Here is an 18,070-nt window from a genome sequence, read left to right as displayed (position 1 = left end):
GCCCACTTATAGGTTTACGTTTACACCTGAATCCCAGAGTCCACAATTTTGGGACAATGCTGCCATACAGACTGCAAAGGAGCTGAGGACCCTTAGGCTTTCCAACTCTTGAGGCCCGCTACCCCAAGAGTTGGGCAAAGTCAGGGAATCAGTTGGCCTAGGAGTCTGGAAGTCCTGGGACAGGCTTCCAGGGTCCACAGCTGTGGGACACCCCATCACAGGGATTGCTCCAGGTCTAGGGACCCTCAAGACTTCCAGCCTCCACAGACTGGAAGCACCAGCACCCTGATTCCAAGGCAGCCAGCACAGCATCTCTGCCATGCCAGAAACTCTGGAAACCTGGCAACCACTGACTGAAATTGACATGATTCTTACAAGTTTCATTGCTGTCCATTACTGAATAGCAGTGGTGAAACTGACCAGTCTGTGCTCAGAGAGCTTCACCACATGAAGTAGGTGGTAATGAAGGAGATAGACAGTTCAACATGCTTAGTATGGATATGATCATCATACTGTCATCCACGGTCTCTACATGTACTGTTCCACACAGCCCCAGAAGTCAGACTACCACAATTCGCATGGACAGACTGTCTGCTACCAAAGACATCATGAGATCCTTTACAATGGCACGTCTTTTTTCTTTGGGATGATGCTAGCATTGATTAAGTCACTGCACTGATTTGCCTAATGGAAAAAGTAGTCAACAACAGGTGTTGCATGGGAACAAAAAAAGTTGCATCTCCTCACAAAAGCATTATGTTGTGGCTACATGTGAAATATCATTTGATACTTTCTAATGCTGGGGGAAAGGAGACACCCCAGAAGTAAAAACCACATGATGTTTAAGTGTCTTTGACAAAACTCCAATCTAATGCTAGGCAATGCTGAGTCATTCAGAGGATCAAAACAGCAATACAGCAGTGATAGTGGAAATGAAGAGAGTCTGGAGTACTTTGGAGATATTGGAGATGTTTAACAGCTCATGCAAGGTTCAGCTGAAGTAGGGTTGAGCTGATAGTTGATGGCTCTCTGTGTGATACTGTCATTTGTCTCTCCATCTCCCCCATATATATATTCTTTGGCAGCTCAAGAGGGATAAGAAACCATCCCCATAGTTGTACACCACTTGAACTATCCCTTCTCAAGCATTTACTCATGTGGCTTTTTCCCCATGGCACTAGCTAGTCACCAAAAGTGTATCTGCTCATTCACAGACAATATGAACACCTGTTTACACATGATTACCAAGTATTATACCAACCGATGGTAGTGATGAGAAAAAATAGGAAACAAAAGTTGCAGAGACTATGAATACTATCAAACATATACTCCATAAAATGCTCCATAGTGAAAAATCTACTAGTGGTTATCTTATTTATTAAAAAAAAAAAAAAAACAGAACGTGGCTACATATTACACATGCTATCTTTTTCCTGATGATGATTTGACTTCAATTATTTAAGAGAGAGTGTGGAAGAAGAGGAGACCATGCAAGCACATTAACCTCAATAATTTGATGGGACTCCTAGAAGACTACAAAGATGATATTTCATATTTTGTTGAATTGAACTACATACCATTACATTCACCTTTACCTTTGTAAACATGCAGCATTCTACAAATAAGTCAGTAGGAAAAACCTCATTTTCTGATTTTTTAAATATATAAGCAGCTTTGTTTTATACTTTATATATATATATATATATATATATATATATATATATATATATATATATATATATATATATATATATATATATATATATATATATATATATATATATATATATATATATATATATTTTATAACACAAGAATGGTACATCATGGGTGCGAAATCTCAACAGCACAAAAAGGCAGCAAGTTTGCCTTGATTAACAGGTAAAGCCACACTGGGAATGCCAAGGAGCAGAGTTATCAGCTCATAACGAAGGCTGTGATATTTGTAGACAAGAAAGATGCTTCTTCTGGTGTTCCTTAGCTCATCTCAACTGCAGAGGTATTAGAAAGGAAGAGAGATGTCTCAGGTAAGATGGTCCCTGGACATCTAAGGTGTTCTCGGTTAAAACCAATACCTTTAAACACTGATTGGAAACTAACAGGCAGCATGCACAGATCACAGAGCATCACTAGCATGGTGTTAGAAAGCTGTGTAATGACTTGTTAGTCAAATATATATACACTCACTAATGTTAAAGAAATGAATATTATAGTTAAGAAAACACGAAGGAATTTCTTCTTTTGTATGCGTCACTGTAGCATTTCAGAATGTAGCTGAAACAGCTTCAGAGTTGTGCAAACCATGAAACATGGTTTGTGTGGTTTATTTGCAAAAAACCTTGGTCTGAGTAAAGAGCAGAGTAAAGCAGAGCGTCATGAAAGAATTTTTAACAACTTCAGGTGTCCTCCAGCCCCTCCTAACAAAAAGAAGCTAACCAGTAAAAACCCAAAGCCACAAAAACAGAGTCATAAGATAAAAACAACTAGATTAAGCCAGAGATGATGATAGAGAACAGATGACATAAGTCATCTATGATAAAAAGTAAGTTTTAGTGGGATAAGCAAAAAACATATTAGTTTAGGTTAATTGCTGAGGTTTATGTATGAGAATGTTTTAGTTTGGGGGGTGGGGGGATTAGAATAGATAGGTACAAAGATGAGGTTACTGGATAAGCTCAGTCTGTGCAAAGTTATGGAATAAGAAAAAAGAAAGGTGATTTACAACAAGAAAGTGGAGAAGACAGAGGGGAAGAACACAGCAGCGATCAGAGATTTTACAAGAGTTGCCCTGTCCCAGGAGAGGTAACAATCAATCAATTATCTTTCTTGTCTTAGCTGTTTTTCGTGAATATGTAATTCATTGGTGATAATAGCATTGTCTTAAAACATGCAAAATGCAGGCTAAAAGACACTGTTTAAACCTACATTGAAGTGGATTTTTTTTTTCACCCAACAACGAGCTCTCTTCATGAAGCTCTGCCTGACATGCAGTCAGTCAGGTTCTTCTCTAACTTTAATCTCCAGATGCAGCCCCAAGGATCATACATTACAGTAGTTTGATGTTGAGATGACATGAGAAGAAAACTGATGTTTCAGTGTCCCCTCCCAGCTGTTGTTAAACCACGGTAATAGAATGTTTGTAAGCACTGATTAAGAACATAGCCTGCTTTTAAGAACAGCTCAACTACCAGATTGAATGAGAGTTGGAACCTTAAAGTGACAGTGTTAAACTAAAGAAGTCACTGTATTAATCTTTTACCTCCTTTTGTTACAAGTTAATATTTAATATTGAAAAACAAAAATTTCTGATTTTCTAATTTACTTTCTTTGACAAAATACTATCTAGAGAGACAAGTGGGTGAGGTAACATTTTATTGGTAAAGGAGACAAGCTTTTGAAGAACACAGAGCTCTTCTTTAGCTCTGTGTAGCTTGAAAGCTAGTTTCTCACCAATAGAAGTTGGTCCACACCTTGTGTTTCTAATATCCTGGGACTGACAGCTACAACTACACTGCACACAAAATACTGTCCAGTCAATTTCATTCAGTGTAGGAGAAAATGTTGGTGGAAACACAGGCGTAGGTATAATGCCTGAAACTAATTCAGTCGTAACTGACCAGATTTCAAGGTTATATCCCTTTAAGTGCCAGCCTGCGGGATTTATAGATTTCCATCTAGAGACTCAGGATCCTCTCTAATTCCTCCTCTGTTCAGACCTTTCACGTTTTTAATAAGTTTGACTAACAGTGGCAAAACAAACAACAATTGTTACAATCTGCAAGAAGTACCTGCAACAGTACAGTGCTTCATAGCACCGGAATGGGGTACAGGAAACTGCAACCTACAGAATTGTCAACACCAGTTTGCTTGATATCCCTCCCACGCTCTCCAGAAGTTGACCAGATAGATCTCTTTCACTAAACAGACCAACCACCACCACAGCCTGGAATAGTATTGCTATTTAATTTATACATAGACCCATTTTTACAGGGAGTTAGTCCAGGTTTTTAGACCTGGAATTTGTCCTTTGGACCAGCATTTTAAAAATATGGTGGACACAGCAATAAACTGAGCCAGATCATACTTGTACCAGTACTACAAACTATGGAAAGAAACAAATTTTCAAGAAGTTACTTGACAGTGTCTAAGAAGATCATTCAAAATGAAACATTTTTAAAGAATTTGAGTAAACAGCAGGCTTACAAGAAAATGTGCATACAATTACATATTTTCCTCTCAATACCTTGTTTGAAGTAAAGCTTCCATGGGTGTTAGTCGATCCTGCAACTGTCTGGACACAGCAGTTAGCAGGGATGCACAAGCTGTACTGCATCCTGCCAAATCTTCATCCTTCACATAATTCAGCAATACAAAATACCAGTACACAGATCCTAAAGAAGGGAACAGGAATTTCAATTGAACAGAAATATGGCTAACATTGCACTGAAAAAAGCTCAGAATAAATTAACAAAAATGGCAAATTTAAGTATCAAATATTGATAATGAAATGTAAAAACAGTCACTTCCTAAAAAGTTTTAGTATTTTGTATCATTCAAGTATTTTAACCTTCGTCTGAATTTTACATTTGAACATCAGCTCAACTTTAGAACTCAAGAAAAGGAATTACCTCAGGAAAATGTCTGCATTAAAGTAGTTCAGTTAACATAGTAGAGAGTCAAATTTATTAATAAATTAATTTATATTAACAGCATTAATTTATAGTGCAAGTGTGTAACTATTTGTTAAACAATCCCTTTAGAAACATTCCCATACTAAAAAATGTTAACTTTAAAATTAAGATTGCTACAGCAAGTAACATTAGTATATACAAAATACCAGTATTGCCTTAGTTAGAAACAATAACCATTAAAAATAAATAGTAAATTAAAATTACATTAATGTTTCATTCATTCACAGACATAGAAAATTAACATTTGATGTAACTGACCCTTTTCTCTTTTTTGTATAACAGTTGCTTAGTTTTTCTAATTATAGCATATCATATGTTGTATATATATATATCGTATATATACTATACTAACACATATATCGTTATTAATTGTATAGTATGCCATAATTAGAAAAACTATATATCCTGAATATCAGGAGATAGAAACATACAACCACCATGTTTTATTTACGTAGCAGCACTATATATCAATGCTGTCTCTTTCTAATGCATATATGATTTATGTGCGTGTTCTGCAACTAGAAGGTGTGTATGATTCATCCTTAGGAGTACTGTTTGAACTGTAGGGAGCAAGCCAGCTACAGTTATTAAAGATAACGCTGTTTCGGCACACAAAGCATTAAGTATGTTTGGGGGAGGGAGGGGTGTTTGTTTTGGTTTTTTACTTTAAGAACTATGTTTCTTGACAACTCTAACTTGGCCAAGAAGGTTAAGTTATTGGAAAAATCAAATGCTAGATTTTGTTTTTTGGAAGAATGTTTCATGAAAATTTATGTACATTACATTAACCTAATTCCATGCATTCCAATGCATTTTTCCTAAATTAGCAATTATGATACTTATATTTTCAAATGTCTGTTACCTCAAAACTAGAAAAGTTACTCATGTCATACAGCTTGGCAACCATATGAAAAAAGCAAAGGAAAATCTAAATCAGTTAACATATAAAAATGTCACTCTTCATCATCTTATACACTTGGATAGAAGTAAACTTTAAGGCTTTATTTTGTAACAAATAGTTACAGTTACAGCACTAATTCTATTTTGCCACTTAAGATATACGGCTAAAGAGCAAAAATTCTAAACACATGCTTTATTTGCAGTAACAGCTAACAGGGAAGTTTTGTGAGTGACTTCTCCAGGTGAAGGAGGAGGTTACATGACCCTTGGGGTAAGTTTGTTGTCTGTTGTGTGCATGTTTGTGTTTGTTGTGCTGTGCTTGCTGCTGGACTGAAATATACCATATGGTCTGTTTGTTTGGGGGACCGTGTGCAGATCGTGTCGGTGCTGAGCATAGCAGCCTGCTAGGCAAGGCTGAGAGCTTCTTAACAAGGCTTTGATCCCTTTTGCACCCATCAGCCCTTAACTAGTGGTAACACTAGGCATTCTGCTTTAGAAAACATTATAACAACAGTCTCTAAACTAATTTAAATAGAAGAGGCACATTTCTGAAATGGAATAGTAATAGATGGGTATTTCAGAAGATTGGCAAAAAGCAATTCATACTAATCAAATAGAACTTGTTCTTCTATCAAACAGGAGTGAGGGAAAACGGATCTAATATAGGTATGCAATATGCCTATGACAGCAAAAATATTTTATACGTACCACCAGTTGCAGCAGCAGGTAGAAAAGATATATTGTCAAGCAAAGCCTTCAGAAGAACAGATCCAAACCCCTGCTGACTTGGGTCACATTTGCCATTACTAGCAAAAAAAAAATGCTCTATGAAAGTTCATATTTCATTCTTCTTGAAGTCCCTAAGCACTATGATACCATTGCATAAGATATTCTAAGGAGTTTGTTATAAACATTTTTCCACCGGGGAAAATAAAATTAGTTGAGAGAGGCTCTCACCTCCCTTGTAAACGTATTTAAGCATATGTATTCCCAGGTGAATGGCTAGTACAGGGGTAGGCAACCTATCGCACGCATGCCAAAGATGACACGCGAGCTGATTTTCAGGGGCACTCAGAGTGCTCAGGTCCTGGCCATCGGTCATTTAATTTTAAATGAGGCTTCTTAAACATTTTTTAAAAAAAACTTTGTTTACTTTATATACAATAGTTTAGTTATATATTATAGACTTATAGAAAGAGACCTTCTAAAAATGTTAAAATGTATTACTGGCATGCGAAATCTTAAATTAGAGTGAATAAATTAAGACTTGGCACACCACTTCTGAAAGGTTGCCGATCCCTGGACTAGTATATTAACTTTTCTAACTCCCACCATATCAAATTATTTTGTACATTTAACTACAAGAAATAACAAAAACAAGTAAACTCTAAATAGAATTAGCCTCAGAACATGTATTACACAAACTTAAAATAGATCACCAACCTTATGCATAGTGCTAGAAACCGTGCACATTTGTGGGCTATGCTCCTCCCTGCTTCAAAGAAGCACACGCGTATTATATCAGAAAGACATTTACGTGTTTTAGAAAGTAGGCTCTCATTCCCATCCTTTGAGCTGGGGGGAGAAAAAAAAAAGTACTTTGGAAAATTATATAAGCTTTTATATTTAGGAAATTTGATATTTAAAAGTAACTACATGCATTTAATTGAAATATCTCTTCTACCTGCCAGGTCCAATTGATTGCACTCCTGCCAGCCAACACAAGGTATCTAACACAAGGCTTTGAGCATGTTCTGTGGTCAGACCATCATTTGTCTTTTTGCAAAGTGTGTTAAGGAGTTTTTCATGGAACTCTGAAAACTGTAACATGGCACAACGTTGAACTCTAAAGAAGAAGAGATTAGTAACAGAAAAAAAGTTCAACTGTTCAAGTAAAACGGATACTTAGTGCTAAGTTTTGTTTAAAAACTAGGCAACCTATAAGCTAAGAATGGGGAAAGATTTTTCCTCAAAAAGTGAAGTCTGATTCACTTCAATTATCTAGTTTACAGCAGCGCAACACAAACCCCTGCTAGTTACATTTGCATTTGAAGGCCAGAAAAATTTCTCACTACCAGAATATGTCTAGTCATACACATCTATGGCATTCTTTAAGTGAAAACAATATTTTGATCTCCCATTACAGTTTACACCAGTATGAAGATTTAAGACTCATATATGATCATTTTAAATTTTTAAATATTTTCCTGTCAACTAAATTTAGCAATACCAATGTTCAGATTATGATTAGTCATAAATAATGAAGTTAAAAACCTAAAAATTTAAATAAAACAAGTTTAGAGAGACTAACCTTTCCTTTGAAACAGAAGTTTTTTTAAATCTTCGAATAGTTACAGAGACCTCTTGAAGTAAGTCACACCCTCGCAGATTGTCTGATTTCCGTGAAGAATTGCTGGTTTCAATTTTATTGGACGACTTTTCCTGATAAGTCAGAAAAAAAAATGATTGGTTTCAAGAGTTACAGCACTCATGATTCCTTCATTTATGCATCTTGTTCAGATGAAAGTGCTGTGTAATTTAAATTCAGAAATATTTATTACTTGTTAATGGTACTATATAGACAATGTGCGTATTCTAGCTTTATTTTTAAGCTAAAAACTAAGCTAAACAAGTTTCATGTGTGTCCTAAGGATCCCCAGATGCAAGAGGAATAAGTTCCAAAAGTAAACCCCCCCACCTGAAAAAGCCCTGCTGGTGACCATGGAATGTTTCAGCTTGGGAACCAAAAGAAGGGGATTTCTAGCTTATTTTAACTGCTTTGTTGGGGCAAAAATTGAGGGGTAATTTCCGGTAGTTTATTTACTGAGGGCCATCCATGTAATTGGCACTGTAAGACTGACAATGGTCCGTCCCCCAACCAAAAAAATCTAACCTAGACAACAGTTCAGACAGATGGAATACTTCAAGAACAAAATATGAGAAGCTGGTCAGATCTCAGAGCAATTTTATTATATATTATAGATGGAGCTGATAGCCTGCTATTATTAAATCATACTGAAACTTCCCAATGAGAGATACCACTGTTAACTGCTTATAACTGCCAAACTTTAACCGTTTGTGCTGAAGTTTTCCAGGTTAGGAATGTGCTTCATTGTGACTTTTTTTTGAAAAATTCAGCCAACGCTGTTCAGCTGTTTCCTGAGAATGAGATGGGGGTAAGAATATGTTGTTTTTCCCCAAGCTTAAATCTAGCATCTTCTTCGTCAAGCTCTAGTGCCATCATGCTTTGGAGCAGGGGCATGAAATTTGTCAAGGGATGGCCTTTTGATTCTTGCTGTCTCTCTGAAAATCCCCGCTTCTGCCAAGGGCTAACACAGACTTTCCCTGCAACTGCAGCTCTGAACACTTGAACTGACAGCATGCAGATATGTCTCTCCTGTGCTCTCCATGGCCTGGCAGTATGGACAATGAAGCTACCTAATTTAAACACAGAGGGAACAAGAGCCTAACCTGCAAAGAGGTAAAGGCAGAATAAACGGGGACAAAAAGCCATGAGGAGAGGGAATGAATGTTGTGACAGGGAAAGGAGAGGAGGAGAAGGAGGAAATTGGGACGGAACTGGGATTTGCAGTTAGGAGAGAAAGACTAGCTGGACAAGGAGACTGGGAACCAGGGAGAATGACTTTGACCTGACAAAAACTAGGATAAGGAGCAGAGGTTTGGAGTTTTTTTGTGGTGGGGGTGGGGGGGGAGGAGGAAATGACACTGGCCAAGGAGCACATGGGAACCAGGAATGTGGCCAGGGTGGAGGAGAGACCAACAGATCAGTTAAGGAATCATTGGGAGAGGAACTGGGACTATAAATCGCAAGCAGACTGGGAAGAGAAACACGAGAACTAGAAATCAGGGCTGGCTAGGTAAGGAGCATGGGACTATGACAAAGCACCAGGGACAGGGAAGACAGGAACAAGCTAGAGGGTATGGAACAGAAAGGGGTGATGTTTGGAGGGGAACGGGCAGAAGAGTCTGTGCCCACTACAGAACACTCCCCTCCAAAGCTTGGAATGGGCGCCAAGATTCCTGAAACTCACCAGACCTCTGCTGTCAGCAAATCTGTGAAACCCACTGGCAAAGTGTCCTACCCTTCTCTAGTGCTGATCTGAATGAAGAATACAACCTATCAGTTACTCCATCAGTTCAAGAGGCAAAGGACTGTGTGGTGGATCTAAAGGTTCCTAGCCTGCTGATGACCCTTGTGAGTGTCAATATGGGTCAACATGAAGAAATATTTTTTTCTTTTTTTAAATCTAGGCAATTAAGGTTGTTTTAATATAAGATTTTTGTTTAAGGTTGAAAAGTCAAGTTAGGAAAATATAGTATGTGATCATGTAACTGAAGACTTTTATTATGCAGACACAAGGTTGTGCAGCCAACCCAAATTTTGGTGTTTCTTATATTTTTAGTGCTTGACTTTGTAGCTTTAACAATCTTTTAAAGTAGGATTTTTTTTATTATTATATACATATATAAAATATTTAAGTGTTGGGGTATGTATTCTTTTAATTCCACTGGATTACAGGTAGGCTTCAGCAAAGGAGGGATTTAAGGAAGTATACTGCTGGTGCACTTAGATACAGAGAGAGTTCTAAGAACAAGGAGAGGCCTAAAAGACTTGAGTGTGAGAATGGATCTTTTACTGTTTAATAGTTATCACCACACCTCTTGCTAGAAAAACAAGACCCTAAACCACGGTTCTGGTAGGTATAAAACTTACATAGTTAATCAAAACTTTGTTTTAAATCTCTTATGGTAACTGTATAAGAGACCTTTCATTTTCAAAATGGGGGGTTATACAACTGATTCTGAAGCTTTAATATACATAAAATATAGCTGCAACTATGTTACTTATTCAATACCTTGCCTGCTGCAACTTTGGCCAACAATGAAGCAAGGGAATTCCCTTTACTACTTTGAGGTTTTAGAGATGGTATCCTTACAACAGGCCGGATTCCACCATTACAAATTTCTTCTGTTCCTCTGTCATTCACAGCTTTAACATGGATTAAAAATGAACGGTACTTGCCCCCAGCCATACCTGAAAAAAACAAAAAGAGGAAAAAGCTTCTACATCGGTACTGTATCAAATTGAAGAGATTTTAATTCGATGGCTATAATTCACAACCACCTGAGTTAAGTATGTATTTATTGGTAATTCAGTATAAATTCTAGACATTAAAAAAACAGGCATTTAAACATGGATTTATATGGTATAAGTGGTCCATAATTAATGTGGTCTTATGGGGAATTAATCTGATAAATCCTAACCAAGATTGCTCAACTCAGAAGTATTGGGTATACTCTAGTAATGCATCTGAGGCATGCATCTGAGGAAGTGGGTATTCACCCACGAAAGCTCATGCTCCAATACGTCTGTTAGTCTATAAGGTGCCACAGGATTCTTTTCCACTCTAGTAATGCACATTTCAGAGAAATAATGTAATAAATTAATTTACCTTTAACAAGCTTTGGACTTGTTAATGTCAACATTCCAGCATGTCCTGACAGATCCAGTCCAGTAGCCAGCCATACTGGACCACACAGTATGTCTTCTTTATGATCCTCTAAAAATGGACACAACCGCAGACCTTAAAAAACAACATGATTTAAGTAGCATGAATATAGACTCATCAATTAAGATTAACTTATTTTGTAACCTATTCATTTTCATAAATTAAATGCATTTATATTCAATTTAGACTGTAAGATAGGTGAGCTGACACATATTTAAGAAATAAATAAGCTATGTTCTAGTCAAATTATGTACTTCTAATATTCAAAAAGTTCTCAAAAAAGAGTACAGTTTTCAGATATCCTATACATATAGCACAGCTGATGCTCTGGAAAGAACATCAAAATTCTGCACAAGTTTGTGACCTATAGAATGGTGAACTGATAGAGTCGTCTGAGCCACAACTATCACAGGCAGCTCCTCTGGCATGGCTGAACCGCTCCTAGCCCCGCCCACTGGAGCGGGCACCAGGCTCAGCAGAAGTTGTCCCTGGGCATGCTAGTCTGGGAGCATGCAAGCCACTGAGCCTGGTGCTCACCCCAGTGGGAGGGGCTGAGGCCGGTTGAGCCATGGCAGAGTTGTTGCCCATGCAGAATGCTGGCTCCTGCAAGCAGCACCCAGATGTGCGGCTGCTTTCACTGCTGCTATTCCTGGTAGATCCTTGCAGCTACTCGGATATTCACTTTATATCTGTGGATATCCACATCCACGTATACTAAAACCATATGTGACGTTAGAGTCAGTCAACATCTCCATTGCAAATCCTCATTTTTCAATTGTCATATTACAAAAACATTGGAAAAAAAGAATGGCAACAAAAGCTGATATTAGCAATGAAACAGAAGAGCTTTAGAGAAGAATGATGCAAGCATTTTTATACAATGAAATTGAGAGACTGTCGATTCTTAGGGGAAAAAAACATATATTTGTATGTATTTGTACAGGACCTAGCACAATAGGGCACTTTGAACCTTATTGGGATGTTCAAGTGGGATCTCAGTATAAATAGTAATTGCAATTACTGAGCTTTCTACACATTACCACCACCTGAAGTGTAAAACTATTTTAAAAGAGGTAATCATAGAATAAGCATATGTAATCAGAGTTGTATTCTAATTGCTGCTTCATATAAGAGTATGGAATATTTTATTTTTACCAGTTGAGGCTGAAAATACCAGCATCAGCCACAAGCAAGGCCATAAAAAACGCTTGATGTTTATTGAAACAATCAGATCAGAGGTGATAAGAATATTGCAATAGTACTTTCCATTCTTGTGAAATTACAAAAGTGAAACTGTGATGTACTTTCAAACATTAATCAGTCCTTATTACATCCAATTAATGGTTATTTTAAATGCAGTCAGAGGTGCATTTAAAGTATAAAGGACCAATTCATAACTAATAAAAAAAAAAAAGAGAGAGAGAGAGAGAGATCCTGTGTCACTTACCAACAATGTCCCAAAACTGATGCTTAAAAATCTTGACTGTAAAGTAGGGGCTTCCTCCCACTAACCCACCTTGCTGTCTGAGCTTACCTACTCTGTCTCAAACAAAACAGCAACTGGTGCTGTTCCAGCTCACTAACTCAAGCTTCTACAGGCCTGCAGGCAGTAGCATACTAGCACAGATGGAATATCTCAGATGAATTCTCAGAGGATCAAGACTTCTGTGTTGCCTAAAGCCACAGAAGACAATGTCTCAGGTTGAGAAGCATCCCAAGTTAGATTCACTCATATTGCCTACATTCCCCACCCCCCACAATCTTCCTTGGCAAAGTGAGGAAATGAGACAAGTGTTAAGGAGGAGAGCACACCAGGCTTCCAATAAATGGCAGTGGGAGAAGAAAGTGAGACAGCTGATGGTATGGGTTGCTAAATGAGGATGAGGGATTGGCAACAACAATTAGCATATTTGTAAACAAATGAGTGGGGATAGGAAGGAAAAAAGGAGGCTGGAGTATGTAGAGAACACAAAAAGGCAAGGAAACCACAGAAAATTAGAAAAACTGAAAACAGGTGGAAGACAGCAAGAAAAATAATGAATGAGAAGTGACTGAAAAATTGAAGCGGGGCATCAGAATTAACACAGAAAATAGAATGATGGACTGGGAGAAATAGCAAGGAGACAAGTACAGAGGTAAATATTTTCTCCCACCCTGATTTAATGAACAAACCTTAATTTTCAAAAGGATGGGGCAGCAGGTAAAGGGAATGAGGGGTGGGTAGATGGATAAGAAGAGAATAGGACAAACTTCAGAATCTTTTTCTCTCCTTCCATGTACTGAAATTCTAATCTGCCCACCTCTGTGCATGCCTCCTCCCCACCACTGACACCTCCTTCTCCAAAACTTTTCCCTTATCTCAAACACACCTTGAAATAGAATCCTGGTTTTCTCTTTGAAAACCTGGTCACCACATGAAGCAAAGAAAGAAGGAAAGTAAGACTTAGCTTGAAGGAGTAAGTGACAGAAGTCTGGGAGTTTGACACTTATTCAGTCCCAACACTTACTTTTAGGCACTGGTCACCCCTACATAGATCTAATTTGATATATCCTTCCAGACACTTTCTCTCACAAGTTTTTGAGCTAGATGAGTTAAGGAGCTAGATGAGGAAAGGAGTGAGTTTGAGAAGGCTGTAAAGTTAGTGTGACTAGCTAGGAATTTTTAACTGGATATTTTAAGTTTTGAAGGCATTGATGCTAAAACTAAGGAAAATAAGACATTCAATGAAAAAAAAGTCACTTTCCTTGAAAACTAGCTAACTCAAGCAACACTTAAAACCATGTTGCAGTGGAAGACATGACAAATCAGCTTGACAGCTGCTAAAATGATCTATAGCATCATTTCTAAATTAAAATAAAACCTTTATTTAACAATATCAAAATCAAAGTCCCCACCAGTTAATTTTTGCTTTTAACAGCAAAGTATAGTCTCCACTGAAAGGAGCAACTGCCATATGTACTGAATAGGGTTGAGCAGCATAAAGGATGTGCATTTTTTTTTTAATTTTAATTACTTGAAAATATTTACTTAGACGTTCCAATGTGATCTCTGAAGACTTTTCATATAATAGTTTCCGTAAGGAAATAACAATATTAAACTCACATTGAGATTCCTCCACATCCATGTTCTGCATTTCTTCATTTAACTCAACCAGTGTTGGTTTTCCATTTCTTTCCATTTCAATACTATGAGCTGGAGATAAAGGAAAGGTGATCTGCCTATCTACTGCTGCTTCTGGAAAATAAAAAAATATTACCAAGATTTGGTAAACATTGTATAGTGTTAATGAAAACCAGAAACATTAATATCTATAGCAGATTTAAGTTTTTGCTCAAAATTCACTGAAACCATCATCTCTACTAAAAATCCTAAAGCTGCTGACAAACTCCCCTTAGTACTAAAATTGGAACAGAACATATGGATTTATTAAATGAAGTTAGCCTCTGTCCTCAATTTGTTTGTGAGCAGTTTATCAGTCCGAGATTTATTTTTGACAAATAATTTCTACCAATAGTACATTGCTCTCAAGCAATTATTTATGTTTGATATTGAAAATCAGAGCTGCGTTTGTCTGTTTGATTGAATGTATAAGTATGTTTCTGTTCCCTGACTAAGTATAATTCTTAACAAATGGTTTCCATTGCAGATATTCCATTTCATAAAGTCAAATTTTTATTGCTGCAAATATTCTGAACCATGAGCTTCTCACCAGTAAAACAAATTCATAGAACACTGACATAAAAGAGTAACAACTGAATCTAATACAATAATGTTTATTTAAATAAAAAATTGAAACATTGAGTTATTTGCCCAGCTCTAGTTAAAATCTATTTAGCACTCCAGTTTTACTATTTGTATAATGAATTAAAAAAAAAAAAAAAAAAACACCAGAAGACAGCCCGCAAGTAATAAGACCTAAACTTGCTAGGATAAATGAGGATGAATTATAAGGCCAAAAAGAGTAGCTTCATTTTCAGCCAGACCAGCAAAGAGTGGGGTATTTTCCCCATCTCTGGGAGAGGTCACCAAGAGTGCTTCAGTATTATATGACTAATACTTCATATTAAGTCTTAAAGAACAAAGGTCAAATATGGGAGCATTTGTTTCCCTCTGTCCTGTGTCCACAGGTAAGCTGCATATAGAAATTCTTAGTCATATCGTACTTAGAAAATATACTTTCTGCACTGAGACACTACTACTCTGGAATACTGTTCCCTTGGATACACAGCAGCTTTCCTGTGTTTTTTTAAATAGTCACCTCAGCAGTACTCTTTTATTTAAAAGTATGGCATAAGGAGTAGGAGTTCTCCGAGAATGGCTCTGAATTTGTTTTTTCTTTTCTCTTAAATTCACAGTCATACAACCTTTATTTCAATGGAATTCTAGTTGCTAGATTTCCCTCCCGCCCCCCATAAGGCACTTAGATGCCCTATAATCATGCACACCTGCAAACTGAATTTCTAACTGTGACCTGGAAGAATTACCTCTTTTTTTTTTTTTTTTAATCTTTTGACTTAGAAAATCTGTTGTACACCTCAGAAGCGCTGTCATTTATGTCTGACACCGCAACTTCCTTTTAATGCATCGTCATATTCTAGTAATAGGACAAGATTTAAGTTCAGCTCAAACTCTTGTTGCTTTAGCTATACTTTTCTTCTTTATATAACACTGAGGTTTTAAAATCTGTGCTTATCTTTGACTATTTTAATTTTTTTTCTTATTTTTGCTCTCCAATGTTTAATAAATGTTCATTTGTTCAAAGAAAGTTAAAATGCAAGGTATTACTAAGTAAATGTAAAACTGAGATATCTACATATCTTTACTTCATCTCTAATTAAACCAGTAAAAATATCAGACCTAAAAAGTAGCAAGTCTGAGAAAAGAAGATCTCCTTTCTTACCATTTACTTTTCCTAAGCCTGGAGCTTTATTTTTCAGTAAAGTCACTTGAATCTGCGGAATGTTTGTTATGTTTGAGTTCAAAACAAATTTGAAATCCACGTGTCCAACCATACAGGCTTTTGGCAAAACCAGTTCAAAGACATGTTCATCCCAGCTGTTGCTGTTGGGGAAAAAATATTAGCTATTTTATAACACTGTGTCTACAAGCTCAGTACGACCAAACAAGCAGCAGCGTCCAGTTTATTTTCAGCATATACTTCTTCTTTAGCGTAGTGAGAAAGGATGAAGTTTTACATTAGTGAGTCTAAGCTTCCTTCATATTCCCTCAATAGCCACATGAATCTCTGAAGCAAAATCAAGTATATTTAACTGCAGTTAACCATACCCATTTTATACAGAAAACATTGAAAGCCAACTGATAAGATGCTGAACCAATGTGTTTGGAAATGATTTGGCTGAATCAATGTGTTTGGCGAAAAACCACAGAACCTCCTATTACCTGCAATACAATATTGCCTCTACAATACTTAACATTTCTTTTGAAGCTTAAGTCAGTATTTAAACAATGAAAATACTTTCTTAAACATTAATTGTCTTCCAATGGTTAAACTGTGCCAACCAGATCCTATCATGCTCTGGTAATCTCTGAAATTGGCCTTCTTCACTGATGGTGTCAAATATTGTCACTTTTCAACAGTATCATGGCCACCAGCAGGAGGCTCAAAATACTAATTTCAATTCAAAATTTTGAAATACATTTGACAATTATACAGGATGAGAAGTGCTTCTTACCAGGTGCACACTCAGAAGCCTGCGCTGAGCAAAATGGGTGCAGCTTTCTTTTAATGAGTCATATTTTTCCTTTTGAAGCCAACTTTGTTTTATACTGAAAGTGTAAACTTGAGACAATAAGTACCTCTCAATGATCAAAGTTTCATAGTTTGACACAGTAAGGTTTGCAAAAGTAGCTCAAATTGAAGAAAACGCAATTAACGTAAAATTAATCATGCTTCCAAGTGTTACATCACACACATTTTCAAAAGTAAGAGGATGTCACTTACCTATAACTGGAGGTTTTTCAAGATGAGTGGTCCCTATCTGTATTCCACTGAAGGGTTATGCACATGCTCCATGTGCCCGGAGCAGGAGCTTTTAGAAGTATTAGTGTCTGTTGGTCCACACATGTGCCCTGCTACCACCTTATGGTTTTGACTGTGGTGATAAAGGGCAGGGCAGACCAACAGCACCCTCAATTCCTTCTCCACAAATCTACCAGATCCACAATGGAGGGGAAAGGAGGGTGGGACTGGAATACAGATAAGGACCACAGATCTTGAAGAGCCTCCAATTACAGGTAAGTAACCTCCTCCTCTTATTCAAATGATGGCCCCATTGTATTCCACCAAGGGTCATTAACAAGCAGCACCTACTGAGGAGGAGGGTACAAGAAAGATGATGGCACCATGGAACAGAGGACCACTGCACTGAATGAGGCATCCATCACAGTGTCATGCATGGTCTATGGACAGAACTGGAAGCTGCCTCAGAACCAATGATTCACAGGACTTTGGCAGAACTGGTGCAGAAGGAGCATGCCGCTCAGGAGCTGGGGCCAGAAGATCCAGCATGCACTGCAACATTTTGTCATGCTTGTGTGCTTTGGAACACACTACCTCTCTATGGCTAGAACTTGTGGCCAATGCAGTGTCTTTCTAGGTCCTTGAGGAAGACTTGCTGCCATGCTTATGCACATACTTCAGGGGTGGGCAAACTTTCTGGCCCAAGGGCCACATCTGGGTATGGAAATTGTAAGGCGGGCCATGAATGCTCACGAAATTGGTTGTTGGGGTGCGGGAGGAGGTGAGGGCTCCGGCTGGGGATGCAGGCTCTGGGTTGGGCCACAAATGAGGAGTTCAGGGTGTGGAGGAGGGTGAGGGCTCTGGGGTGGGGCTAGGGCGTGCAGGAGGGTCTTTGGGCTGGGACCAAGGAGTTTGGCAGGCGAGAGGGGGATCTGGGCTGGGGCAGCGGGTTGGAGGGTGTGGGGGG

General features: G+C 37.7%; 1 protein-coding gene across 1 annotated transcript in view; it reads right to left on the bottom strand.

Annotated features, from left to right (window-relative positions):
* The window catches only part of BIRC6 (baculoviral IAP repeat containing 6), a 338,471-nt gene that overhangs the window by 263,834 nt on the left and 56,567 nt on the right, over positions 1 to 18,070 (bottom strand). Inside the window, 9 exon segments of the mRNA XM_030557127.1 lie at positions 4,244 to 4,391; positions 6,300 to 6,397; positions 7,035 to 7,166; positions 7,276 to 7,437; positions 7,903 to 8,033; positions 10,469 to 10,647; positions 11,066 to 11,197; positions 14,226 to 14,357; positions 16,024 to 16,184. Coding sequence (XP_030412987.1) covers positions 4,244 to 4,391; positions 6,300 to 6,397; positions 7,035 to 7,166; positions 7,276 to 7,437; positions 7,903 to 8,033; positions 10,469 to 10,647; positions 11,066 to 11,197; positions 14,226 to 14,357; positions 16,024 to 16,184 — 1,275 coding nt within the window.

The sequence above is a fragment of the Gopherus evgoodei genome, chromosome 3 (assembly GCF_007399415.2).
Source record: "Gopherus evgoodei ecotype Sinaloan lineage chromosome 3, rGopEvg1_v1.p, whole genome shotgun sequence".
In the NCBI taxonomy this organism is placed as follows: Eukaryota; Metazoa; Chordata; order Testudines; family Testudinidae; genus Gopherus; species Gopherus evgoodei.
Note: the sequence above shows the minus strand (reverse complement) of the source record. Positions and strands in the feature narration are given on the sequence as shown.